Source organism: Rosa rugosa, chromosome 6 (assembly GCF_958449725.1).
Source record: "Rosa rugosa chromosome 6, drRosRugo1.1, whole genome shotgun sequence".
In the NCBI taxonomy this organism is placed as follows: domain Eukaryota; kingdom Viridiplantae; phylum Streptophyta; class Magnoliopsida; order Rosales; family Rosaceae; genus Rosa; species Rosa rugosa.
This window is the reverse complement of record NC_084825.1, coordinates 36,370,073-36,396,506: the sequence shown is the minus strand read 5'-3', so window position 1 is coordinate 36,396,506 and position 26,434 is coordinate 36,370,073. Positions and strand designations below refer to the sequence as shown.

Sequence of the window (26,434 nt, the reverse complement as noted above, 5' to 3'; positions counted from 1 at the left end):
ACAAAACAAAAAAAAATACTTCAAGTTATTTGCTCTTAATTACAACTCACTTGCGGAATCAACCGTCTAACCCGGGTTCGAAAAACTGAAATTTGTGTCTGTTTCCTTTCCATTATGTTCATCCTAATTTAGGAATTTTACCCAGGAATGAAATCCAACCCTGCTCAACTAGGTTGTCCCAATTCTCTTCCCTACTTTACCCCAACAAAACTTACCATTCAAACATTAATCCAAAGATTCAAGGAGGACAAAAAGGGAAAGCCAAGTCGGATATAGATTGCAAAAAATAATTAAAAAATAATTTACTAGTCCCAGATCGCCCACCCTTCTTCTCTCTCTCTCCTCCCCCTTTATTCTTACACAGAAGCAACAGAGGGGCATCCATCGTCATCATCAGCAAAGATTAATAGTCAAACTCCTCCAGAACCCCGAAACCCTTCTTCTTCTTCGCCTCTCTCAATTTTCCCCCAAAACCCAATCTTTTGAAATCCCTAATTTTTTTTCAAAGCTTCAATCTTTTTGCAATCTCAAATTCCCTTTCTTTCTAATTCTTCCCCCTAAAGTCTCCGCCTTTTCTTCCACCATTGCCGTAAAAAAACCCTAGCTACACTTCATGCTGGAGGCCCCAATTCCAAGCTTCGAAACAGCTCGCTTTTCCGGAAATTGGTATTTATTCAAAACCCTAGCTTTTTTGATATTCCCTGGTTTGAATTGCGCTGCTTTCGGGTTTGGATTAGGTGATTTGGTGTGCGGAAAGGTTAGGTTTTTAGGTTTAAAAGCTAGGATTTTTTTGGCGGGGGTTGAAATTTTTAGGTTGGATAGCAGATTTGGGTGTATTGGTGCTCGGGTTGGTATTGGTAATTATTGGAACTTTGGGCATTGAACTGATTTGAGCTACTTGGGTGGTTTTTGGAGGTGAGCATATTGGGTATTTCTAATGCAGATCAAATTGATTTGGGTTTTTACTGTGCGGGTAGAAAATTAGGATGTATATGTGGAACTGTAAAAGATAGGAGCTCCGGAAATTGGGTTTTGGGGATTGTTAGACTAATGATCGTCTTAGTTGTCTTTGTATTTGATGTTTTTTTTTCCTCAAGATTTCGAAGTTGGCAACTTCAAGTTAATGTGTTATATACTTATATTCATTTTAGTGTCGAATGTTGATAAACATTATGAATGTTTCAGACTATGGCTAATCAATACTTTTGCATTTCTTAGACCTGTCTTGTGATTCAACATGTGAAGCAGCTTCAGTATTCAAATGTAAACTTTACGTGGCATAGGGGTTGGTTTTCTTCTTCAAATTGCAATCTGAACTATTCAGTGATGGAGCGAATTTTCATTATTTAGTAATTACTGATTAGAAGTCAAACTTTCCACATCAAATGTTAGAGAGGTTGTCATAAGAAAAATGAGAAACAATAAGGTTGCTTTGGTTGAATAAATCATAAAACAATTTTCACTTGAATAAATTAGAAGCAAATAGCTGCAATCCTTGTGCTCGTTGTTCCTATCTATACTATCTGGTTTCCCTACAAGTTAATATTCTTTTACATATTGTGGTATAATGAGCTGAAGTTCATTATCTTATACATCCCATGCCATACGTTTTTGGGTCCCCAATACGAAAACATGCTTACTAGCTAAGAGTTTGCCTTGACAGAATGCAAGCGCTTTGCATTATGTAGCTTTCTATGGAAGCTATTTGATGTATAAGTTCTATGCATGAGATTAAACTTCTTAAACCTTTTAAAGTTTGTATTTCTGTATTGAACTAATGGAATTATTTTTTTCTGCTGGTGATTGACTTTTCTCAAACTTAAACATTGTAAACATGTTCTAACTAAGTTGTTTAGCTTGGCAGCTTCTTGTAGCAGTTCAATGCTGGGGGCAGTATGCCGATGATAGTTAGAAAAAATGCAAAGGTATCATGCCACCGGCTTGACTGGTGCAGTTAGTAACAACACAATAGGTGGGGCATCAGGAAGGGATTCTGTCCGAGCGGAATCAGCTACACTGCCAGCTCACTTACCTTTAAATTCTAGGTAATTACACTTTACTGCAAATTTAATAGTTTGTTGCCCTCTCCCTCCACCAATTAACACCATTTTATCCATTTTGGGTAAAAGTTCTTACCTCTTGATATGTCTAAGGTTATATTGCTCTGTAGTGGTTGTATAGTTTGAGTTATTGTAAAGGAACTTGATCTTTTTCCTATGCTATTGATAAGTTGGGTGCTGTTGGCTTGGTAAAATGAGGTCATTTTTTCTTACCTGTGCAGGCGCCCATCTCAAATAGCACCTTACAAATTGAAGTGTGATAAAGACCCTTTGAATGCTCGGTAAATTTAGGAACTGATAATGCCTTTTTCTCTCTCTCTCTCTCATATGTGCACACACGCACACACACACACACACACACACACACACACACACACATATATATATAAGAACATATGCCGTTTTAGTTTTTGTTTGTATTTCATTACTATAACAACTAAAAGAAATAGGTACTGAAGTTGCTGGAATGTTCTTTGTTTTATATGTTGATACTGCTGGATATAGTTACTTATAGATATATTTTCTAATAAGTGTGTATATACATATATGTATATTTTTTTTTTCCTTCAAATTTTATGTTTCTTTCTTTTATATCTATGTCAAAGCTCAGTTTAAAATAATTTCTTTTCTTCTTAATCTAATCTCAGACTTGGGCCACCTGATTTCCATCCCCAAACCCCAAATTGCCCAGAGGAGACGCTTACCAGGGAATATGTGCAATCTGGATACAGGGAGACTGTTGAAGGAATTGAGGTACACTTTTATAATCAAGTCATTTATCGGTGTATGTCAAGAGAATTTAAGAGATATTATCTATTTGCAAGACACATACTATTGTTCATCCAAAATACGTTGAATAGAAATTAACTCCTAATAACCATTTTTATACATCCCTTTTGTATTTCTTTGAAAAGAAGGTTTTCCCTTTAATTTTGAGAAATATTCTGTTGTGTTTATATCAAAGCATTTTATGTTGCATATTTTGATGATCAAGGACAACTTTTACATTGCCTGGTCTTTATTTGGATTGTTATGGACTTTTGAGATCATAAATTTTGTGGATCCATCAAAAGTAGGTTCTTAGGTTGACACTTGCTAAATTTTCCAGGAGGCTAGAGAGATATCACTTAGTCAGGCCCAACTTTTCAACAAGTCTCTTGTCTTCAGGTGTAGAGAGGTAATTGCTTAGTTTCTGAAGTTATGAGAGACATCTCAAACTGTTTTTAATAGAAGATTTCCACCATCTTCTTTGGGATTAGCATTTTCTTTTAGAAAATGTTATTATAATTATATGATATTTTTCTCTCTTGTTTTGCAGGCAATCAAAAAACGTCTTAGAGCCATAAATGAATCTCGTGCTCAAAAGAGGAAGGTAAAAATGCGTTCAAACAACAGTGCTTATATGCTTTTACATAAAATGTTTGTTTTTAAGTGGGGTTTATAAGTTTGGTATCACATTCTTGACTGCTGTAAGATACTTCTATGTCAGGCTGGTCAAGTATATGGTGTTCCTCTTGCTGATTCACTCTTAACAAAGCCTGGTGTTTTTCCTGAACAAAGGCCCTGTGGTGACGACTTACGAAAAAAATGGATTGAGGTATGCATTTTGCTTTCTTGAATAAGCACTCTTTTAAAATGGTGATATATTTTTGTTGTAAACAGAACAAAGCAGTAGTCTATTCGATAAGTCCTCTCTCTATCTTTGTGTTTGTGCTTAAGAATATTCAAGAGATAGAATTAAGAACTGAGAGTGCTTGCCAATAAATATTTTAGTTACAGGACTGTAGGTCGTCTAGGAAAAGAATGTTATGTATTGCGACCATCACTGGCAGTTAGATTGTCGCCAGTGATGGGTTGAACACTGCCTGAAGCATTTAGGAGATCTCATATATAATTATTTTCTTGTTTCCTAGATAGCTCACCATTTGAATGTAAGAATTAGTGATGGAGTAATACTGAAGTGTTAAAATTTTTGTCAAACTTTCTTCAACAAAAAGAAGAGGACTGTAGAATGAGTGGATAAGCAATCACAGCCTGGAAAACAGGAAACAGAGCATAGCAACCAGAAAATGCAAAAGTCAGTCTCACTTCACAATAGGTATTCAATTTGTCATAAAAGAAGAGATGGATTAGTCAAAGGACTGCGTCCATATTACTTCTTCTGTTTAGCTGCGTCCATATTACTCAAAGGACTGCCAGCAGTAAACAATCCCAAAGGACTTTGGGTTCTTTTCTTCTTCCTAAGCGAGGAAATGGATGCCCAATAGCTAATGCATCCCTTTGGAATGACCCCAGCGCATAGGATGACCATTAAATCCTTGCAATCTAATTTGAAACAATTTAAGGCCATAAAAAGATGGCCGTAGTTATTTTCCTGGGGGCAGTAAAATGATGGCCACAGGTATTCTTTTACAACAATGAGGGCCCCAGTTATTATCATCTATTCCGTGGGTTTTTGGGAAATGGTATAATGTCCTTGCAATCCTGATCTAGTTATTATAATTTTTTAGCTATTTATACAAAGTTTAAGGAATTTTATCTGAATGGCTAAATATTGAGTGCTTGGAGTAAATCATATTCCGGCAATGAACTGTCAAAAAGAAAAAAAATTGGTAGAGTAACTGGATAGCTTGGCTAGATGCCTTCACCCAGTTGGGTAGTGAGAGTTTGGCAATGGACCTCGGACAGAGTAGGTTGAACACAGCTTAAGTGCTTTTGAAACAACTGATGTGAAGCTTCGGGTGGAGCCTATGATTGAAGTGGTCATTTTAGTTATTTCTTTTTTATATGTTCTTTAAAATTTACTTCCATTCCTTTCCAGGGTTTATCACAACAACACAAACGCTTGCGTTCATTGGCTGATCATGTTCCTCATGGGTATAGGAAAAGATCTCTATTTGAAGTTCTTACAAGGAATAATGTTCCATTGCTGAGAGCAACTTGGTTTGTTAAAGTCACTTATCTTAATCAGGTACACGTCCGTATCAGAATGGCTCACTGATCTTTACATATTTACCAATACTTTTCATATTGGATGATAGCCACAGGCCGTAGCATTTAATTGCTGTATCTTTTGCAGATCCGGCCAGGTTCTTCTAGTATTTCTTCTGGGATACCTGATAAAACTCAGTTGTCTCGCACAGAGCTCTGGACCAAAGATATCATTGAATACTTGCAGTACCTTCTCGATGAATTCTTTTCAAGAAACAGTTCACTTCCTGGTTCACACAACAGAGATCGATCGCAACAAATGCTTTATGCTGGGTCAGTATCACAACGGAGTGATCCAGCATCATCAGTCCTTGATGGTGATGAGCCTTCCCTACATTTCAAGTGGTGGTATGTGGTGCGGCTCCTGCAATGGCATCATGCTGAAGGGCTGCTTCTTCCTACACTTGTTATTGAATGGGTTCTACGTCAACTGCAGGTATTACATTCTTTCTGCCTTTATTTTTTAATGACCTATGTAATGAGTTTAAAATTATCTTGATCTCTTTCTAAAAAGGAATAATGAAAGATCATGCGTTTTTGCTTTGTTTGGATTTTAATTATAATGTACATGTGCTGTTGCAGGAGAAGGAATTGCTCGAGATTGTGCAGTTGCTTTTGCCTATTATATATGGTGTTTTGGAGACTGTTGTCTTATCTCAAACTTATGTGCGCAATCTTGTCGGGACAGCTGTCCGTTTCATACGCGAACCTTCTCAAGGTGGATCTGATCTTGTGGATAACTCCAGAAGGGCGTATACAGTGTCTGCTCTGGTGGAGATGCTTCGTTATTTAATACTGTCTGTACCTGACTCATTTGTAGCTTTGGATTGCTTTCCTCTACCACCATGTGTAGTCTCTTATGTAGTAAACGATGGAAGTTTACAGAAGATGTCTGAGGATGTGAGAAAGATTAAAATTGGGTCAGCAGAAGTTGCTTCTGTATTCAGAAGTAAATCTTTTGATGCTCAATATCAATCCTTGGCCTTTGATCATGTTGTTTCATCCATTCAGAAGCGTGCTGACAATCTTGAAAAGGCTGCAAGCCCTAGCTATCCAGGCCATAGTATTGCTAAAGCTGTACAGGCCCTAGATAGGTCTCTTGCGCAGGGGGATGTTCTTGGGGTATATAGATTTCTGTTTGAAGATCCTTGCGATGGAATTATAAATGAAAGTTGGGTTGCAGAAGTTAGTCCTTGCTTGAGAACATCATTGAAATGGATTGGTACTGTGAACTTGTCATTTGTTTGTTCGGTATTTTTCCTTTGTGAGTGGGCAACTTGTGGTTTCAGGGATTTTCGAACCGCTCCTCCTTGTGAGCTAAAATTTACTGGCAGAAAAGATTTTTCTCAGGTACACATTGCAACTCGGCTTTTGATGCTAAAGATCCGAGACTTACAAAGTTCACCTCAACATAAGAATGACAACCCTGCTAAACGTTCCATTCAGCAGATTAATATTCCTGTCAGAAGTTCCATGGGAAGTTCTTATGAATCTAAAAATAAGTCAAGAAGTGTGCACCAGAGAAGTACAAAATCATCAAATATATTTGAGAGCCCGGGCCCTTTACATGATGTCATAGTTTGTTGGATTGATCAACATGATGCAGGCAAAGGAGAAGGTTTGAAGCGCCTTCAATTTCTTGTGATTGAACTCATACGTTCTGGTATTTTTTACCCCCATGTCTATGTTAGACAGCTGATTGTTAGTGGCATTATGGATATAAATGGACCAGTGACTGAATCAGACAGAAGGAAGAGGCATTATCAGATCTTGAAGTTGTTGCCTGGGGTCTTTGTGCATGATGCTCTGGAAGAAGCAGCGGTTGCTGAAGGCCCAAAACTTTTGGAGGCTATGAGTTCTTATTCAAATGAACGGCGCCTCATACTTAATGGGTTCCTTGGTGATCAAAATAAAAATTTGAGTATGAAGTCAGCTCTGAAGCAAAAGAACAATGCCATCACTGGAAAGGATGGTGGTTTGCCCATTTCTGCTGATCAGTGGAAGACTGTTGAGTTGTCATCCAGCATATTGTCTGGCAAAAGTGGCAAGAGGGGCAAAAGTGATGCTGATGTTGAAGAACTAAAGGAAGCAATCTCACTACTGTTACAACTGCCATATAGTTCCACCCCACCAACAGATACAGGACTTGAAGAGTCCCAAGGGAGTGTGAAGAGGCCTTTTGGGTCAATCTCTAACAAGATGGATCTTGGAGAAGGCACCCCTGGGTGTGAAGAATGCAGAAGAGCAAAGAGGCAAAAAGTGAGTGACGAAAGGAGCTCATATATCCAAGGAAATTCTCCAATTCCTTCAGATGATGAAGATACTTGGTGGATGAGGAAGAGACCTAAATCCTCAGAGCCGTTGAAGGTTGATCCACCAGTCAAGCTAACAAAACAGGTATCTAGGAATCGGCAGAAAATAGTGCGCAAAACTCAAAGTCTTGCTCAACTAGCAGCTGCTAGGATTGAAGGGAGCCAGGGAGCTTCTACAAGTCATGTCTGCAATAATAAGATAAGTTGTCCTCATCATAGATCTGGACTAGAGGGAGAACCTCCGAAGCCTACAGATACGACCAAAATGAACCATGCTGGAGATATTGTTTCTATTGGAAAAGCTTTAAAGCGGCTGCGATTTGCAGAGAAGAGGACTATTACTGTTTGGTTAATGACTAATATCAGGCAGCTTGTTGAAGAGACTGAAAAGACAATTGCTAAGGTTGGCCAGTTTGGTAGGAATTTCACAGCAGTTGATGATAGGAGCTCCATACGGTGGAAGCTCGGTGAGGATGAACTTTCTGCTGCACTATATTTAATGGATGTTTCAGATGATTTAGTTTCAGCAGTAAAGTTTCTTCTTTGGCTGCTGCCAAAGGTTATTACTAGCCCCAGTTCTACTATCCATAGTGGGAGAAACATTCTGCTGCTGCCAAGAAATGTTGAAGGCCAAGTATGTGAAGTTGGGGAGGCATTTCTAATATCGTCCCTCCGAAGGTGCACTCTCTTATCTTTATATACCTATTATCTGTATGCAAAATTCAGACATTTCTGTTTTTATTCACTTAACTATAAAATTACATATATGGTTTACCCTTTTATTTCCCAATATCTTTAATAAGTAAAAGATTTCGCTAAATGCATTCTTCTCCTTTTAATAATCTGCCAGTTTGGTCATCTTTGGGAAGTGGTCTCTTTCCTCTTCTATAATAATCTGCCAGTCTTTCATCAACTTTTTTCAGTATAGAACACAGTTGTAATGCACAAGGTGCACAAAGTGATATTGATTATCCAGCTTACACTTGTTTCCTCATTCTTGAACTCTCTCTTGCACAGAGTCATTGTTTCTTTCATAAATGGTTGCCCAATTAAATGTTGGTACTTCAATTAAGCATTTTATTTTGTTGTGTTATCTAATATTGTATTTGGTTCAGGTATGAGAACATACTTCTTGCAACAGATCTCATTCCAGAAGTCTTATCGGCAACAATGCTCCGTGCTTCAGCAGTGGTGGCATCTAGCGGAAGAGTTTCTGGTTCGGCTGCCTTAGTTTACAGTCGGCATCTGTTGAAGCGGTATGGCAATGTGGCTAGTGTGATTGAATGGGAGAAGAGTTTCAAGGTAACATGTGATAAGAGGCTTTATTCTGAACTTGAATCTGGGCAAACAGTGGATGGAGAGTTAGGGTTCGCGCTTGGTGTTCCATCAGGAGTTGAGGATCTTGATGATTATTTTCGCCAAAAGATTAGTGGTGTCCGGTTATCTCGGGTGGGTTTGAACATGAGAGAGATTGTACAAAAAAATGTGAATGTTGACGATGCCTTTCACTATTTTTCGGGCAAGGAGAGAAAACTCTTTGCTGGCAGCACTCCTAAAGCCCCTGCAATTGAAAAATGGGATGACGGGTATCAGATTGCTCATAAAATAATAACTGAACTGATGGACTGCATTCGGCAAACTGGTGGTGCTGCTCAAGAAGGCGACCCAACTTTGGTGTCATCTGCTGTTTCTGCTATTGTTGGTAATGTAGGGCCAATTCTAGCAAAAGTTTCTGATTTCAGACCAGGGGGTTATCCATCTGCTGCTGATTCCCTAAACTTTGCTAGACGTATTCTACGCATTCATATAAGTTGCCTATCCCTTCTCAAGGAAGCTCTTGGAGAGCGTCAAACTCGTGTATTTGAGGTAGCTCTTGCCACAGAAGCTTGTTCTGCTCTTGCTGGGGTTTTTTCTCCTGGAAAGGGTTCTCGGAATCAATATCAGTTATCTCCTGAATCCCATGATTCCAATACAAAAGTTGCAGCTGCTGTTTCTGCTCTAATCATTGGGGCAGTTATTAATGGGATTTCTAGCTTGGAGAGGTTGGTGACTGTGTTCAGGTTTAAGGAAAAGTTGGATATAATTCAATTTGTGAGGAATAGTAGATCCAACTCAAATGGTAATGCTCGTTCTGCTGGGGCACTTAAGGGTGATAACTCACTTGAAGTTTATGTTCATTGGTTTAGATTGCTTGTTGGAAACTGCAGAACTGTTTCGGATGGAATGGTTGTGGAACTCTTGGGTGAACCATCCATAATAGCTCTTTCCAGGATGCAGCGAATGCTTCCTCTTCGTTTGGTTTTTCCACCTGCGTATTCAATATTTGCTTTTGTTATATGGCGGCCATTCCTTCTGAACACTTGCCTTGCAGTTCGTGAGGATTTTAATCAGTCATATCAATCTTTAGCAACAGCTATAGGTGATGTTATTAAGCATTTGCCTTTTCGCGATGTTTGTTTGAGAGATAGTCAGGGTTTCTATGACCTTGTAGCGGCAGATAGCAGCGATGCTGAATTTGCTGCCATGCTGGAGTTGAACGGTTCAGACATTCATTTAAAATCCATGGCTTTTGTTCCATTACGTGCAAGGCTTTTTCTGAATGCCATTCTTGACTGTAAGATGCCAAACTTTTTATTTACACAGGCGGAAGGAAATCAGGTATCTGGACAGGGCGAATCTAAAGTTCACTATTCAGAGCGTGAAACAAAGCTTGTAGATAAGCTTGTCCATATTTTAGATACCCTTCAACCTGCAAAATTTCATTGGCAATGGGTAGAACTCAGGCTCCTTTTGAATGAACAAGCCCTCATTGAAAAACTAGAGACACAGGACATGTCTTTAGTGGATGCCATACGTTCATCCTCACCTAGTCCAGAAAAGGCTGCTGCCTCTGAAAATGAGAAATATTTCATTGAAATCATCCTTACAAGATTATTGGTTAGACCTGATGCTGCACCCCTTTTCTCAGATGTGGTTCATCTCTTTGGGAGGTCTCTTGCAGATTCTATGTTGTTGCAGGTTAAATGGTTCCTGGGTGGTTCAGATGTTCTTTTTGGACGAAAAACCATTAGACAACGGCTTATGAATATTGCCGAGAGTAAAGGTCTCTCGACTAAGACCCACTTTTGGAAACCTTGGGGCTGGTTTACTTCTGAATCTGATCTTCTGACAAACAGGGGAGATAAGAAGAAGTTTGAAGTCACCTCCCTTGAAGAGGGTGAGATGGTTGAAGAGGGGACAGAGTCGAAAAGGCATGGGAAAGGGTCCAGTCAATTATTTGACAATGAAGGCCAGAGTGTCTCCCAGCAGCATGTGACAGAGAGGGCTCTCATTGAATTACTTCTTCCTTGCATAGATCAAAGTTCAGATGACTCACGAAATACTTTTGCAAATGATTTGATCAAGCAGTTGAGTAATATCGAGCAACAAATTAGTGCTGTGACTCGCGGGACAAGCAAGCAAGCAGGACAAACTCCTTCTGGAATTGAAGGTCCCACAAGCAAGGGAAATAATCGCAAAGGTATAAGGGGTGGCAGTCCTGGATTAGCTAGACGTGCAGCAGCAGCAGCAGCAGCAGATTCTGCTCCACCGTCCCCTGCAGCTTTGCGTGCTTCTATGTCATTGAGATTGCAGTTACTCTTGAGATTGCTTCCAATCTTCTATGCAGATAGGTAATTTTATAGGTTTTAATTTTTTCCTTCTTTTTCTTTTCGGTAAAGTATGGTACTTGTTCTGTTATCTGAGCATGCTTTTTGTCTTGCATTACCAGTTTCCTCTATCTTTGTTATTGCTGATTTATATCCACCTTATCTGCACATAGGCCTGATTTATGTTTTTCATTACGTTGTTTATCTATTTCTTATTTTTGTTGAGAATTGCTTGGTTCTACTTTTTGCTAATAGTCCGAACCTCTGTCTATCTAATCTAGTTGAAATGCTTATTTAACATTTTTTGATGTACTTTGTTCTTTGCTGTTGTGGTAGAATGTAAATATATGTGAAGCATCTTGGCACCCACTCACATGACTCTCAATTGCTTTTATCTTTTTTTTGGTGTAAAATTATTTCTTTATTTAATTGATGGATTGAATTTATTTGTTCTTTTCTTATACTGGGAGATTTTTAGATTGGCTAGGAGGATGTTTCTTCATTTCTTTTCAGTTTAGTTACATGTTCACAATCCCTAGTTTACTATTTTACCCTGTTCTAGTAGATTGTCTTTGTTTGTGCTTTTTTACAAAAGGATTGTAAATTCAACCAAGTAGGGAGTTTATGTTACTTACATAGTGTTGCATGATTCATAATAACTGGAGTGGATTCCTGTCAACATCTGTATATGTTATATTTAATGATAAGATTTGCACTTGATAGATATAATCGATGAATAGTGGTCATGGTATGTTGAAAAGCTCATCCTGTCAAATAGAGAAAGGAGTGATCTTCTCATGTTAAAATATTTTAGCAGATAGAGAAATTGACTAGTTTTAACATCTTGTAATTCTCAGAGAGCCATCAGCGCGGAACATGAGGCATGGGCTTGCCACCGTTATATTACGCCTTCTAGGAAACAGAGTTGTGCATGAGGATGCAGACCCATCCTTCACTCCCTCACAGAGTTCTTTATCCAAGAGGGAGTCAGATTCTTCAATGGATGCTGCCTCTGCTGCTTTTGCAGACTTGTCAAGCGAAAGTCTCTTTGATGAGTTATTGCTGGTTCTGCATGGGCTGTTAAGCAGTTGCCAGCCAAGTTGGTTGAGGTCTACTAAACCAACAAAAGAAAGTGGGAAAGGTTTTGTTGCATTTGATCGTGAACTGGCAGAGAATTTGCAGGTTTGGTCTTCTCATATTTTGCATGCTATCATTTCCTACAAAAAAAAAAAAAAATCAAAGGGGAGAAAAAGAAAGAAAGAAAGAAAGGGAAAGCGAGGTCATAAAAGTAGTTATGTAAATGAAATTCCTTGTGAGTTGCAATTTGCAAATAATACTAGAACCTCCCTGCACTTGAAGAACGAGAGGCAAAAAAAAAAATCCCAAGGAGCTATAGATTTGTTCTATAGATTCAGCATACCTTAAGTTTTCATTTGGTCTTCATGTCTTAAAGTTGATTAAGACTTTCGGTAAATAGTAAATGGGTTTATGACCATCTTAAATGTGTTTCCATGGATGCAGAATGACTTGGATCGCATGCAGCTACCTGACACTGTTAGGTGGCGTATTCAAACTGCAATGCCGGTAATAATTCCTTCAATTCGGTGCGTTGTGTCGTGCCAGCCACCACCAGTTCCAAACATGGCTTTGGCTGTTCTTCAGTCCAGCACATCAAATTCCGGGATCTACTCGGGAAACTCGAACCCACTGCAGAAAAATCAGGTTCCTCTGGCACGAACAGTAACGGGGAAGTTGAAGCCATTGCCATCCCAGGATTATGATATGGAGATTGACCCATGGACACTCCTGGAAGATGGTGCAGGATCAGGCCCGAGCTCAGGCAACAGTGCTTTAATAGGCAGTGCAGATCATGGAAATCTTCGAGCATCTAGCTGGCTTAAGGGGGCTGTAAGAGTAAGACGGAAGGATCTCACATACATTGGTGCTGTGGACGATGACAGCTGAGTTTAACTTTCTTCTTGATTTTTCGGGAGCGAGAACCCCCTCAGCAGGTAACTTAATGGTTTTATTCATTGTGCATAATTGGTATCAAGATCACCGTGTTGCTCGGGTCCGTTCCTTTGATTGGAGAAGCTGTTGAGGGAAATTCTTTTTTGTGGGGTGGGGTGGGGGCAGGGAGGGGTTGTTTTGGAAGACTATTGAAGATATTCTCACACGGCCCATCCCACCCAGGGCCTGCTTGACTACTAACCCTTTGATCACCCCCATCCACCTGTGCACCTCTGCACGCTGTTCGGAGGTCTGTTGTATATATAGGAATATTTATTGACTTTACCAATTGATCAGAGTAAGATATCTTCAGAATGATATGTAGCTGTTTTTCTCTTTTAATCATCAATTTCTATTTTTCTGTTCAGTCTCTCTCTCTCTCTCTCTCTCTCTCTCTCTCTCTCCCTCTCCTGTGCTCGCACAGAGAAACTCACATGCATTTATACATGTGTGCACATACATACAAATGCACATTTGTATAGACATATTTCTATATCTGTATAAATGCATAAATCTATTTCATGTAGTGTTCCTATGTTCTTTATTATCCATCTCCAAAAGAAAATGAAAAAGAAAAATGATGGATTTACTTGCTTTAAATATAGAGTCAAAGAAACAAAGACTGCTGCTGGATAAAGGGAGGATGGAACAAATAACATACACACAATGGCCACCATGGGTTTACTAAAACAAATAACATATGATTTACTTGTGCATTATCATAGTATAGTTTATTAATATAATCTTTATTTTGTTAAAAAGAATAAGATGCAGGATGGAGTGAAGGTCCCCTTGTTATTGTCTTTGTTTTAGATTTAATTTCCTTTACTATGCTATTTTGTTCCTCATTGAAAATCTGAGTTATTTCTTCTCTGAACCTCGCACTGACCAGGTTATAAAAGCTATTCATGCATCATGCTTGTGATACTTTTATATTTTCACTATTGTTTATATTTTGTTGCATGGATCTCATGCTTTTCAAGGAAACTGTTTTTCTGTGGAGATAGAGATGTGTGGAAAATTAATGAGCCTTATGCTGGGAATTTCAGTGATGCAATGGTACTGTTAGTTTGTATATTTGGGAGCATTTTGAAATATCATTTTTGGGATATGCTGATTCATACCGCTGAAAAGTAGTTTCATATCTGAGATCAAAACAGTTGCATGTATTAGAAATTATTCATGCAATGGTGGTTCTTTTCTACCCCATTAACTGATGATGAAAGATAACAGATTTGTACGTCTATGGCAAACTTTTGAGAGGTAGATATTGCCATTTGAATTCTGTTTTGACGTCGATAGAATGCCATTAAAATTCTATTTAGAGTTGGTATTTGCAGTCAGAAGACTAATTTTAGTCAAGGTTTTACGAAGAAAATTGAGATTAAATGTGCAAGGCACCAAGTACTTGGTATAGGTTCTCATTGGCTGGATCAGTGGCTCAATCTACCGTTAGATGAATGTATGTTGTATTAGTTCTTACGGTGCAACAGCCTTAATATTAAAACTGTAAGTCTACTCAGATCATAGTTTTGATTGAAAAAAGGATGTCCACATAGATTGAAATCCATCTTAATATTAAGAGAAAAATGCACCATCAGCTCTTGTGCACCGGCCAAGTTGATAGGAGGTACTGCTGACGGCTCCGTTAAAAAAGTCACATGCCAAGCACGTGGGCCCAAAAAAAAGGGCAAACACGTCTTTTTTTCCCAAAATTCATCCATAATCGGTCAAAACCTCCACTTTTCCTCCAATCTTAGAATCACCCAAAGCAACCAAGTCTTCCAATACCTCTTTACACCAGAAAATTAAAAACCTTAGCGAGCCCATCAGCAATGGCTCTTAGTCTCTTTGGCATCGACCCATTTTCCCTCGAATCTGGAATCCCTGCCAGGGCATAGGCTCTCTCGTCAACTCCTCCACTGCCAGCGACACCTCCGCCTTCGCCCATACCCGAATCGACTGGAAGGAGACCCCGGATGCCCATATCTTCAAGGCGGACCTCCCCGGACTGAAGAAGGAAGAAGTGAAGGTTGAGCTGGAGATGAATTTTGGGTTTAATGAACCTAGATGAACAACGCATCCGTGGGACTCTACTTCTTCTTCTTATTCTTTCTCTCTTTGAATCCACCGCATCCATTAGTTTCTGGACTCCATTCTATCGATTTTTTGGATTTAAGATTTGGTTTGCTCGATACCAAACTCTTTACCTCTCAAAGCAAGTTTTCGAATCTACTCCTTTTATCTCCTATTCTTTTGTAATCGAGTGAAATGATAATCCCACCGTCCCTCCACGGCCCCAAAACCCGAACCCAACTCGGTCAAATCCACGCCCACCTCCTCCGCCACGGCCTCGACAAACTCAACCAACTCCCTCCCACTTCGTCTCCGTCTGCTACTCCCTCAACAAAATGAACTACGCCAATCTCATCTTTCAACACACCCCCAACCCCAACATCCTCCTCTTCAACTCCATGATCAAGGGCATCTCGCTCTGCCACCCATTCGAAAAATCCGTCTCCATTTTCTCCCATATGAAACGCCGCGGCGTTTGGCCCAACGAGTACACTTTTGCGCCTTTACTGAAGTCCTGCTCCGACATGTCTTATTATAGGGTAGACCAGTGTGTGCATGGAGAGGTTTTGAGAATGGGGTTTGAGTGGTTTGGTTCAGTTAGGGATGGGATCATTGAGCTGTATGTGACTTGTGGGAGGGTGGGTGATGCACAAAAGGTGTTCGATGAAATGTCTAAAAGAGATGTGATTGTTTGGAATTTGATGATTCGTGGGTTTTGCAAGAGTGGCAATGTCGATACTGGGTTGTGTTTGTTTAGGAAGATGGGTGAGAGGAATGTTGTTTTGTGGAACTCGATGATTTCGTGCTTAGCGCAGTGTGGGAGGGACAGTGAAGCTTTGGGGTTTTTTAATGAGACATGAGAGCAGAGTTTTGAACCGGATGAGGCTACTGTGGTGTCGGTTTTGCCTGCGTGCGTTCCGTTTGGGGATGTTGATGATGGGAAATGGATACACTCTTATGCAGATTCTAAAGGGTTCTGCAAGAAGTTGTGTCTGTGGGGAACTCACTTGTGAGTTTTTACTGTAAACGTGGAGATTTGGATGCTGCATCTAGTGTTTTTGAATGAATGGCCCGGAAGGATGTTGTTTCCTGGAGCTCTTTGATTTCGGGGTATGCATTTAATGGGAGAGGTGTACTTGGGATCAACTTGTTCAAGGAGATGATGCAGGTACTTAACCCATTTGATCAGGTTCCAAAGAAAATGGACTGATGTGATATTAAGTTAATTTGGAGGGAAAGTTGTATGGCAAATGAATTTTGGAGGGAATCAGTTGTTGGGAGAAGCAAACGGTCATTCAGGTCATTTGCCATTTTTTTTAGGCCCACGTGCTTGGCATGTGACTTTTTTAACGGAGCCGTCAATGAAATCTGACGGAAGTACCTCTTTTATAGCAAAATATGGGTTCAGGTATCACATTGGTAGCATTGAGAGTCTGGGTATCAACTTGGCCGGTGCACAAGAATTGAGGCACTGATGGTGTATTTTTCTCTAATATTAATCTATTTTCACTCTCTCTTGGGCTAATGGTAGGGCATTTGTAAGACACGGGCATTACCTACAAAAGAAGTTATTTTTGCACGATTATTTTTTGCTAAAAATGGTGATATGTATAAATATAACAAGAGGTTAATAAATTCACTGCTTTGAGAAAGAGAAAAAAAATCTGTTCTGTTTTACTGGATACTAATGTACAAGGTCATTTCTTGAAATTCGTAGATGGGAAATGTGGACTATACCCTTTTATAACAACTGACTAGCTTCGTACACAGGAATAAGTAGCATAGTTAATGTCTCAAAATTTGTTTGAGAAGTGCTTGAAACTGATTTGCTCTCTATTGGTCGTGGTTTCTCATCGATCTGTCCACATGAATTACATCTTCAATCCAAGCAACAATGTTGTATGCAAAACTTTCCAACACTCTTGAGTAGCTCTCTAGTACTGCTTGCCCCACATCCTGCAAGAACACAGAAAAATTTATCAGAAGAAAAGCAACAACAATACCTTCTACTAAGAAATAACGATAAGCTTTTCGGTTAAGTAAGATCATTTGTTAATCAAACATATCAACCGTTTCATGATGTCAGTGTCGTTTAGTAATGTAATTACAATACACTGTGCCTTGGTCTTAGAGAAGAATAAAGATCAAATATCCTATTTTTGTGATAAAGCTATTAGTTTAGTTTGACAAATGATCATAATGACCCTCATCCTTGTGATTCATAAGGAATCATGAACACTTATGTACTTACCTTGTTGTATTGAATCTTGCATGTGTCCAAGGATGTCTGAGAGAGCTCAGGATATCTCTGCTTCAAAGAGAACAACAAGCTCTCTGCTCTTTCTGCTAGGACATGGTTTTTGTCATTCTTGTCTGTCTCTGACATTAGATCCTTTACCATCACCCATGAAGACTTTGAATTACTCATGCATGCTTTACGTCTCCATGTGTACATTGAAGATTCAACTCTATCTGCAAGTTCAAGTGCTTCATGTTCAGAAGCTATGTTGAGACAGTCGAGAAGATATTCTGGGGAGAACTTCTCTGAGGTACACATGTAGCGGTAAATCGAATCTCCCAAACAAGCTTTTCCACTCTGAACACAAAATAGTTTTGCAGAACAATCCAGTTAGTTAAACAAGTGTTCCATTCTAATCTCTAAATCATATATGACAATTGGGAATGACTCAACAATGCATCTCGAGCTAGCACCGCCCATTTATGGTGCCCGTTGTTCATGTGAGGGGGACATAGACATACATGTACAGATAATATCTGTGCAGCTCTATTAAGTGGTTGATATGATAAGTAATAAGCGGGGATGAGGCTTTGACTTTTGAGGTTCCAAAGTAGGACATCGAGCTGTTTTACACCAACTTCTTACCAAGGAGCTATGGAATGGGTCGACAATGTATATCAAGCTTATGGTGATTACCGCTAAATAATTGAACAACAGTGAGGCATGCATAGAAAGTGGGATTGCATTATGATCAAAATAGTGCCCTGAGTGCCAAATGATAGTATAAATTATGTTCCATATATTCTATAAAAAAAGTTCTTGTTAAAAATTCCATCTTCATGCCTTGAATGGTTCTGTAGTTCTGTTTAAGGTTATTCAGAAAATCAGAATTATTAGAAGAAAAATTTGTTGGTTGATTGAAGACTGAATACCTTTGGAAGACCTGCCATGTATGACTCTGGGATTTCCATCTCAGAAAGAATGCTGCTGTTGATTGCCATGGCTGCTTTGTGAATTTGATTAGAACTGTCGCGTTTGTGTCTCAAATGCTTCCTTGACTTCTCAGAGAGGCCACCTGGAGGAACACATGGAACTGGCACCCACCATTTCTCCTCATTCCGCTGCACACTAATCCTTCGAAACGATCCTGATGCTGATGCAGAAGTAGTTGACTTTGATGAAATGCTCCCTTGTTCTGCATACCAAAACTCTGTCTCTTGAAAACTATCAAGCACTTCCTGCCCAAAACACAAAACTCTTGTACTTCAGGCTTTAATCATTGTTTCTAAAAAATGTGATTTCTTAGGACATGAATCTAGTCTTACAATGAGCATTGCATCAAGCTTTTTTAAAGCTGGAAGGTTGATATAAATATCAGATCTTGGTCTGCTTGTCATCATCTGAAAACCAATCAAAAATTATAAGAACAAAGAAAGATAGCAGAAACTAGGTAATATATTTGTCATGGATTTGACAATCTCACCTCCACAGATGTCCCATTTGGTAAAGTTTGGGATACTGGAGTGAGGTCTACTATGTAATCACAAACGGATAAAAGACAATCCATTTCCCTTCTCCACATTGCTTTCTTCTCAGGATTCAAAGGCTCTAACCTCAGATTTGCCCCAAAAATAGTGGCTGCAGGAAAAGAGAACCTCAAAATTTGACACATTGAGATGAATGTTGGCTTTGTCTGACAAACAAATTACATGTCATAATCATGAAAATCTGCAGGAAGAGGATAATTACCATAGAGGTTGGTAATAGAATTTGAAATTGTAACAGCTGTGCATACACCTTTCCCACTTCCTGACATGTCTTCACCCAACAAGAGCTTTGCAAATCTTTCTTTCATCAACTCAAGTTCTGCCATTCATTTACATGCGTTAATATTTTGGCCAAATTTTCAAAGCTTTTGAATGAGTACTGAGGCAGACAAATTTTTTAATAAACAAAAACTATGCAAACCCACCTAAATCCACAGCTTCAAGATCTTCAAGTTTATCGTCTGTGAGATTCATGCGTTTCTTCATTCCTAGTCTGCTGAGGACAGTTTGGTTACTGAGGTTGGATTTCACATTTGGCCAGCAAGAAGGAGAAGCTTCACCAGAATAGCTGCTGTCACCTACTGACCCAGAGAAAGCCGAGACATCAGAATTAGTCCGGCGGTACAGAAATGAATCACTACTCATTGTTGAAGTTTCTGCTACTGATTGATCCATAGAAGAAGGTGAAGGTTGATATCCCAGATCATAGTTTTCATCAGAGTTCAATGAATTGTCCATGGTAGTTGAAAACTTGTGGCCTAATTCCTCAAAAACCTGCAGCTAAAATTTGAAGTGTTACACTGTTACCGGCCATTTGGTTTATATTCAACAAAAGAAAAGGCAATATGAATCTTATTTTCATTTGAAGCAAAAAGCAAAAAAGGTCTATGATAGGTAGTTTTCATGCAGAAGACTACAATAATTGACTGCAAATGAAAATAACTAGGAAATTTGAAAATTTTAGGCAACGGTTTTAGGGAAAAAGCAACGGTCCAACAGTACTTTTATGTTACCTTTAATTCATAGAGATTTGAATTTGAACTGTTGAAGATGGCTGTAGCTGAAAATCGTTTTGAAACTATTCCCTCCCAAGCATGAACTTTAGCTTTGATCACCAAACACTTTTTCTTTCTAAAAGAAATTAAAAGCTTTCTTTGAAGATACCCACATCACCACAATCAGAAAAAATAGAACATCTTGGACAATCTGATCGAAGTGTAAACAAGAAGAAACCCAGAAACAAAAATGGCTGATTCTCACTGTGGAACTGGAGAAAGAAAAAGGTGGGGAGCCTGGAAAAGTATATAGCAGAAATGGCTACTGAATCTTAGTTGGACATGAACATGAATGGGTCTGCGGCCTTATATATTCTAAATAAACGATACAATAACATAATTTAGAAGCAAAATTACAATTAATAGACTATAGGTATCCAGATAAAATTTATTAGGGTTTTTCTGAACTTCTAATATACTTCACAGATTGTGTATCATTCTACTTAAATGTTGTCATATTGTTAACACACTACATTTTTAGTAAATAAAACATTGCTAGTGTATCAGATACATCGAATAATTTCGTTATAATCATGTTTCTTAAATAAGATCAATTAGTTGGTAAAATTTTAGACATGCAATCAGTAATAACTCTTGTGATGTGGTGATGATCTGCATGTGAACCACAAGTTCCCAAATTCATGGTCAATCATAATCATCAAATTGACACTTTCCTTCATTTGTTTCACAAAATTGGTAGGCTAATAAACTTGGGAAAAATCATAATCCAAAACCAAATAAAATAAAAGAAACAAAAATTAGAACATGGGATCTAATCAGTTGCATGTATGTGAATTTAATATGAAGGTCTTAGACTTATTAGTTGCCCAGCTAGCTAGGTGGTCGGAGGCTAGACCAGAAAGCATGTGTGAAAGTCTATATATTAATCCAATGAAGAACAATGAACCACTCCCAAACTCTATATTATAGATTTATAGGGGAATATAAGGCTTGAATAAATAGATCGACGTGCCTCCCATTAGAGCAAAGACTTGTAACTACTTCTTGTTCATGCTTTGAATGTGTGTGAGTTGACAAATTGAAGGGGCAATTGTCTATTCATCATTACATGAAGCTACTTGCCTAACAAAGGGGTTATTACTTATTAGTAAGATCCATAAACCCTAGTAACTCGTAACTAAAGATCACATCAAAATTCTTAAATTCATTGATAGAATCATTCCTATTGAGAACAATTCAAATCAAATCGTTTATCACATTTGTTTGGTAATGCTTATGGAGCAAATATATTTGATGGGTGCAATAAGGCCGTTGGTTTTTTTTTTTTTTTAAGAATCCGCGTCCGACTCAATTATATATATAACCGGAGTTTTCACTTTGAATTTAGTTGAGTGTTCAAATCCAATCCAATACAATCCGTACGTAAAACAAATATTCATAATGCAATTCCGCATTTTTTTTTTTGACAGAGTAATAGAGATTTCATTTAATCCCAAAGCCAGAACGACACATACAAATAAACCCTATATGCTTGTACCCTAAATCAGTGGTCAAGCAGGTAAGGGAATACGGGTACCATCCACTAGTACAATGATGCTTATTTGAATTTTACGAGCCTACACAACTACAAATCTCAGCATACACTAAGAAAACTATTTCGAATCTCCCTTCGTCAATGCACTCAATTGTGGTACTCCAGGAGATTCATTAACTTGGTGTAAGAAGAAACCATATCAATTGTTTGGCTCCAATTTTGCTGCAGCTGGTCAACAGTCTCTTTTCTTGCGCGGGCGTGCCAGCACCGTTCGGGTGCGGTCGTCGGGGGTGTCCCTTGACCTGACTTCTTTCAAGCAATTGTAGACGAGGAGAGCACCTGTCACGCCCCGAATTTTGAATAATAAGTTCAAATCCGAAACATGAATTAATACAACTCACATAAATACAACCTGAATTTTTTTCTCAAAACAACCACACTTCACACCTCTCAATATTACAATAAATCAAATCCTCAAGTTAATTATTACAACACACTCTCACCAAATCAAATTCTAAGGCTCAATGAGCTTAACTCACCTCACTATTACAAATGCTGTAAAACTATAACAAATACTCTAACCCGCTCGATCACCGCCCTGATTCTCCTGACCTGCAGGATTACCCGCTACACCGTTTGAATAGTGTACCGGGATTGCAACAATACAAACCCGGTAAGCTTTTTGCAAAGCTCGTATGAGTAAACGAAAGGATTGCACGATTTAAAGTAACACAATCAACTCAAGCACATTTTAATTTTGTTTTGCATAAGAATTGAAGTGTACAACGTCACTTCAAGCATCAATCAACTCACATCTCATCATGACTACTCAAAAATAAACAACTTCTTACTCAATATATACTCACAGGCTTATGATTTATTTATATAAATCATCCCATGCAGTATATTATACTTACAGGCTTATGATTAATTATATTAATCACCCCATTCAGTATATCATACTTACAGGCTTATGATTAATTATATTAATCATCCCATTCAGTATGTGATGTCATACCCAAGGGCATATGATAACTCGTTTATCCCCCAAGCAGTATGATGGCAGACAGACTAGAGCTCTAACTGTATCGTAAAGTGTCACCTGGGCCAAGGTTCACCTTACGAATGACTGTTTTTCTCAATTCACTCGACTCCTCATTTAATTCATCTCAACGACTCAACTATCGCACTTTACTCAATTACCCATTATCATAGACAACACAACATCTAAGATAAATCACATATTCCAAAGGGTAATGCTCAAAATATAACTCAGTAAATCACACCATCCAATATATATTCCACGTAAATATATATATATGTAGTCACCCACACAAGAGTGACCACTAATACCAACTATAGTTCACATGCAATAAAATCTAGAAATTCATTTTTTTATAGTTAAATACATTTTACTTACCTATGGACCGTAGTCGATCAAGTCCATATAATTTAAAACAAATATTTATTTTCATAAAACAATTTCCACAATTTCTCAATTAAATAAAATCACCGAATTTCGGTTCGTGAATGAACCATGTGCGATTTACTCACCTCGATATTCCCGCTGCGTCTTCAATTCAACACAATACACACCGAAACCGCTCACCCAAGGAAGACCGTCAATCACCTAGTCAAACATGACCTTAACTTAGCCAACAACTCAAAAACATACTCAAACGACAATCCAACGGTCGGATCGAAATTAAATGATGATCCAACGGTCGGATCCTCACGGATCGCCCTTAGGATCACCCTCCAAAAATCATCACGAAGATCCAACGATCGGATCTTCCTGAATCGTCCTTACTAACATCTTCACAATTTTATACGAAAATCCGACGGACGGATTCTCACGAATCGCCTCCCTAATCACTGTTTTGCATTAATACGAAGATCCAACGGTCGGATCTTCGCCCATGACCACACAAAGCCACTGGAACAGTCATAAGATCATCATATCAAAACTACAAGTCCATCTGACGGTCCTAACTTCACAGATCACAAATCTAACGATCGAAATCGATCGAAACTTAAAAATTCATAACTAAATCATACGATATCCGAAAATTGCGTATAATATATCGAAATGATCGTATTGAAATATAGAATCTAAAAATGCACAGAAACTATATTTTTGACCCCCGGAGGTGGCCGGAAAGGGCCGCCGGAATTAGTGGCAGAGCCGCCGCCGACCACCGCCAATGGTGTCGGGGCCGGGCTGCTCCTCTTCCTCTCATCATGCTTAACAACTTTCATAACTACCATGTAAGCTGAAAATGACCGGAAGTGGTTGAAATTACCTAAAACAGTCGAGGTGGCCAGAAAATTTCCAGAATCCGGCGAAATTTGCAGAATCCGGCAAGGCTTGATTTCGACGTCAAAACTTCAATTTCAGGCTTCGATCCCTTCTAGAGAGTTGTTAAGAAACTCAAGGTGAACTCATTGGTTCAAGAATCACAGAAAAATATGGTCTGTAGCTCGAGATATACCGATCGAAAGCTTCGGTGGTCGGAAAAATTCCAGAATCCGGCGAGCTTGAGTTTCGACGTAAAAACTTCAACGAAACGCTTCGATTCCTTCTGGAGAGTTGTTCAGAACTTCAAGAAGAACTCACTAAGCCAAGAATCACATAAAGAGGTGGTCTGTAACTCGAGATACACGGATCGAAGGGTTGTTTGTCGATCTAAACCAGTCGAGCTCCGATGAACGTGAAATCGTTCTTCCCAGGTCTGGTCCTTCTTGGTGCTTGTTCAGAAAGTTGAGGCGAATCCAATGAGACAAGAATCAAGAGAATTGGCGGCCTGTAGCTCAAGATATCGAGATAGAACCAAATCGAGCTCAAAACGGAACCGTGTCCTCCGCCGCCACTGCCGGCCGTGTTGCGGTGCAAGGTTGCCACTGGTAGCTGCGCAAGAACGAGGTGGAACTATAGGAACTGGTCTGGTCTTGATTGGTGGTCGGTGGAGGGAGAGATGAGTTGATGAAGATTGCTCTGTTTCTTGGATGGTTTTCGGACGTGAGACAGAGAGAGTGAGAGAGAGTTGTCTGGTATGATTGAATGATTATTCAATTATGCATAATCATGAATGATGATTAAGACACCGGCCTTGAATCAAGGAACACCCTTCCTTTTAACAAAGGTGTTTGCCACCAACTGTTTTGGTTAAAAGAAAAACCGGTTATTACAATCTACCCTCCTTAAAGAAATTTCGTCCCGAAATTTAAGCGCAAGTTAATTGCTCTCGATTTCGGTTAACCTAACCATCGAATCTCCATCTTTCCCAAAACTGTAGTAATCGACAAAGCCGCAGCCCTTTGTATAAAAATACATTCCTATGGCCACTAAATCCTTTCATCACAAACGTAAACTCACACAACAAGAATTCACAGATGAAATCCTCATTCCCACTTAAGTCATCAACATGACATTCCTTCACCGCATCATTTCTCAAATTTTCAACACAACAATTGCCTCAAGCAACCCACACTCAAATCACCACGTGACATTACACATATAGCTGTTTTCACACAGATCGTCATCCTGTACTGGCATACAAGCACAGTAAACACTCCCACAAAGCGTTTCGCTACTCAATTAGCATCACTCAAAACAAATCATTCTCAAAAGCACGCCAATAAAACATGTCACCCAGTGATGATGACTTGGGCTTGCTCAATCCTTGGGCTAGGCATTAGGGCTGGCCAATTGGGCCGAAGAAACCGAACCATCCACATTTCGAACCGGCCCGAACCAATTTGGGTTTAACATTTGGGCCTACCATTCGGGCCGAACAATTGGGCTTACTATTTGGGCCTACCAATCGGCCGAACAATTGGGCTTACTATTTGGGCCTACCAATCGGCCCACCGACTTCCAACTCGGCTACGGTATGAAATTGTACATACCGTAGGTATACCGTATATATGTATGCATACCGTACAGACCGTATATACGTATGCATATCGTACAACTGTATATACGTATGCATACCGTACAGACCATATATACATATGTATACCGTACATACCGTATATACGTCCGTATATCAAGCATATACGGGATCCAAAAATATTTGTAAGAGGTAAGGTTCGAACTCCCGACCTCGAACACGAAGGTTTTGCTCCCAACCACTGAAGCAAGAGCTGCCTTCATTAATATATGCTCACGTGTTATATTTATTATGTCATAAGCGACATAAATAAAATAACGGGGGAGGCAAGGTTCGAAACCTCAACCTGCTGCACGAAACCTTTGTCCCCAACCACTGGAGCACAAGCTGTGCTTAATATAATGTGTACAAATGTTATACTTATTATGTCATAAGCGAACATAATAAAAATAAACGAGAGGCAAGGTTCGAACCTCTGACCTCTTGCACAAGAGCCTTGCTCTTCAACCACTAGAGCACCAGCTGCTCTCGTTACTATCCATGCAACTTCTTTTATTTATTCTATCATAAGCGATAGAATAACAACAAACTGTCGGTACACTCCACGTGCCACGACACGTCTCTTCCGTGATTTACGGAAAGCAAATCACTTTCGGCTAAAGCTGTCTGCCACAGCGTCTCGAGGTTCGGCCTGTCCCCTTACACGCTCAACACGCGCCAACAGCTTTTCCGGGTTTCGGGGCGACTTTAATCCAACGCGTGGATTCAAATTCTGAGATCGTTCATCCAACGGTGGAGATCTGCTCACCTTGTTCTATAAATAGGTGCATTCTGGAGAAAAACTGTTCACTCCAAAAGAAAAGAAATTTTCTTCCGAGCTCAAGTCTTTCTCTCTCAACTCTTCAGCCTTTCTCTTCTCAAATCCTTTCTTCATCAATTTCGATCCTTCTCTTCTGATCTTCTCTCCCATCTAGTTGATTCAATCCCATCTTTCCTCTGAACTTTCAGATCTTCAATCTTTTCCTCCAAATCTTCAATCCTTCTTTCTCAGATCTTTTCTTCCATTTGAAGATTCGATCTCATCTTTCCTCTGAGAATCTCATATCTCC

The 26,434-nt window shown here is 39.2% G+C and overlaps 2 protein-coding genes and 1 pseudogene across 6 annotated transcripts; 2 read left to right on the top strand and 1 right to left on the bottom strand.

Moving 5' to 3' along the window:
- Window positions 1-297: 297 nt before the first annotated feature.
- On the top strand, window positions 298-13,387 carry LOC133714522 (mediator of RNA polymerase II transcription subunit 12). 5 transcript variants are annotated; one of them, XM_062140643.1, is made up of 14 exons: window positions 298-666; window positions 1,219-1,285; window positions 1,865-2,045; window positions 2,282-2,341; window positions 2,708-2,813; window positions 3,169-3,237; window positions 3,379-3,432; window positions 3,550-3,657; window positions 4,882-5,031; window positions 5,140-5,487; window positions 5,634-8,041; window positions 8,479-11,034; window positions 11,868-12,192; window positions 12,532-13,387. In XM_062140643.1, exons 3-14 carry the CDS (start codon window positions 1,918-1,920, stop codon window positions 12,973-12,975), a joined length of 6,756 nt encoding a protein of 2,251 aa, XP_061996627.1. In that variant the 5' UTR covers window positions 298-666; window positions 1,219-1,285; window positions 1,865-1,917; the 3' UTR covers window positions 12,976-13,387. The 5 variants fall into 5 exon arrangements, with proteins under 5 accessions (XP_061996627.1, XP_061996628.1, XP_061996626.1 ...); XM_062140642.1 differs by having other exon boundaries at window positions 299-666; window positions 1,857-2,045; XM_062140641.1 differs by lacking the exon at window positions 1,219-1,285 and having other exon boundaries at window positions 299-666.
- A 1,149-nt stretch (window positions 13,388-14,536) lies between these two features.
- On the bottom strand, window positions 14,537-20,200 carry LOC133718577 (rop guanine nucleotide exchange factor 3). The gene is made up of 8 exons (XM_062145439.1): window positions 19,896-20,200; window positions 19,308-19,656; window positions 19,085-19,201; window positions 18,819-18,973; window positions 18,661-18,735; window positions 18,268-18,573; window positions 17,348-17,692; window positions 14,537-17,052 (listed from the first exon to the last, which is right to left on the bottom strand). The coding sequence occupies exons 2-8, from the start codon at window positions 19,618-19,620 to the stop codon at window positions 16,930-16,932; spliced, it is 1,434 nt and encodes a 477-aa protein (XP_062001423.1). The 5' UTR covers window positions 19,621-19,656; window positions 19,896-20,200; the 3' UTR covers window positions 14,537-16,929.
- Window positions 15,292-16,608, top strand: LOC133718578 (pentatricopeptide repeat-containing protein At1g09190-like; annotated as a pseudogene).
- Window positions 20,201-26,434: the final 6,234 nt, after the last annotated feature.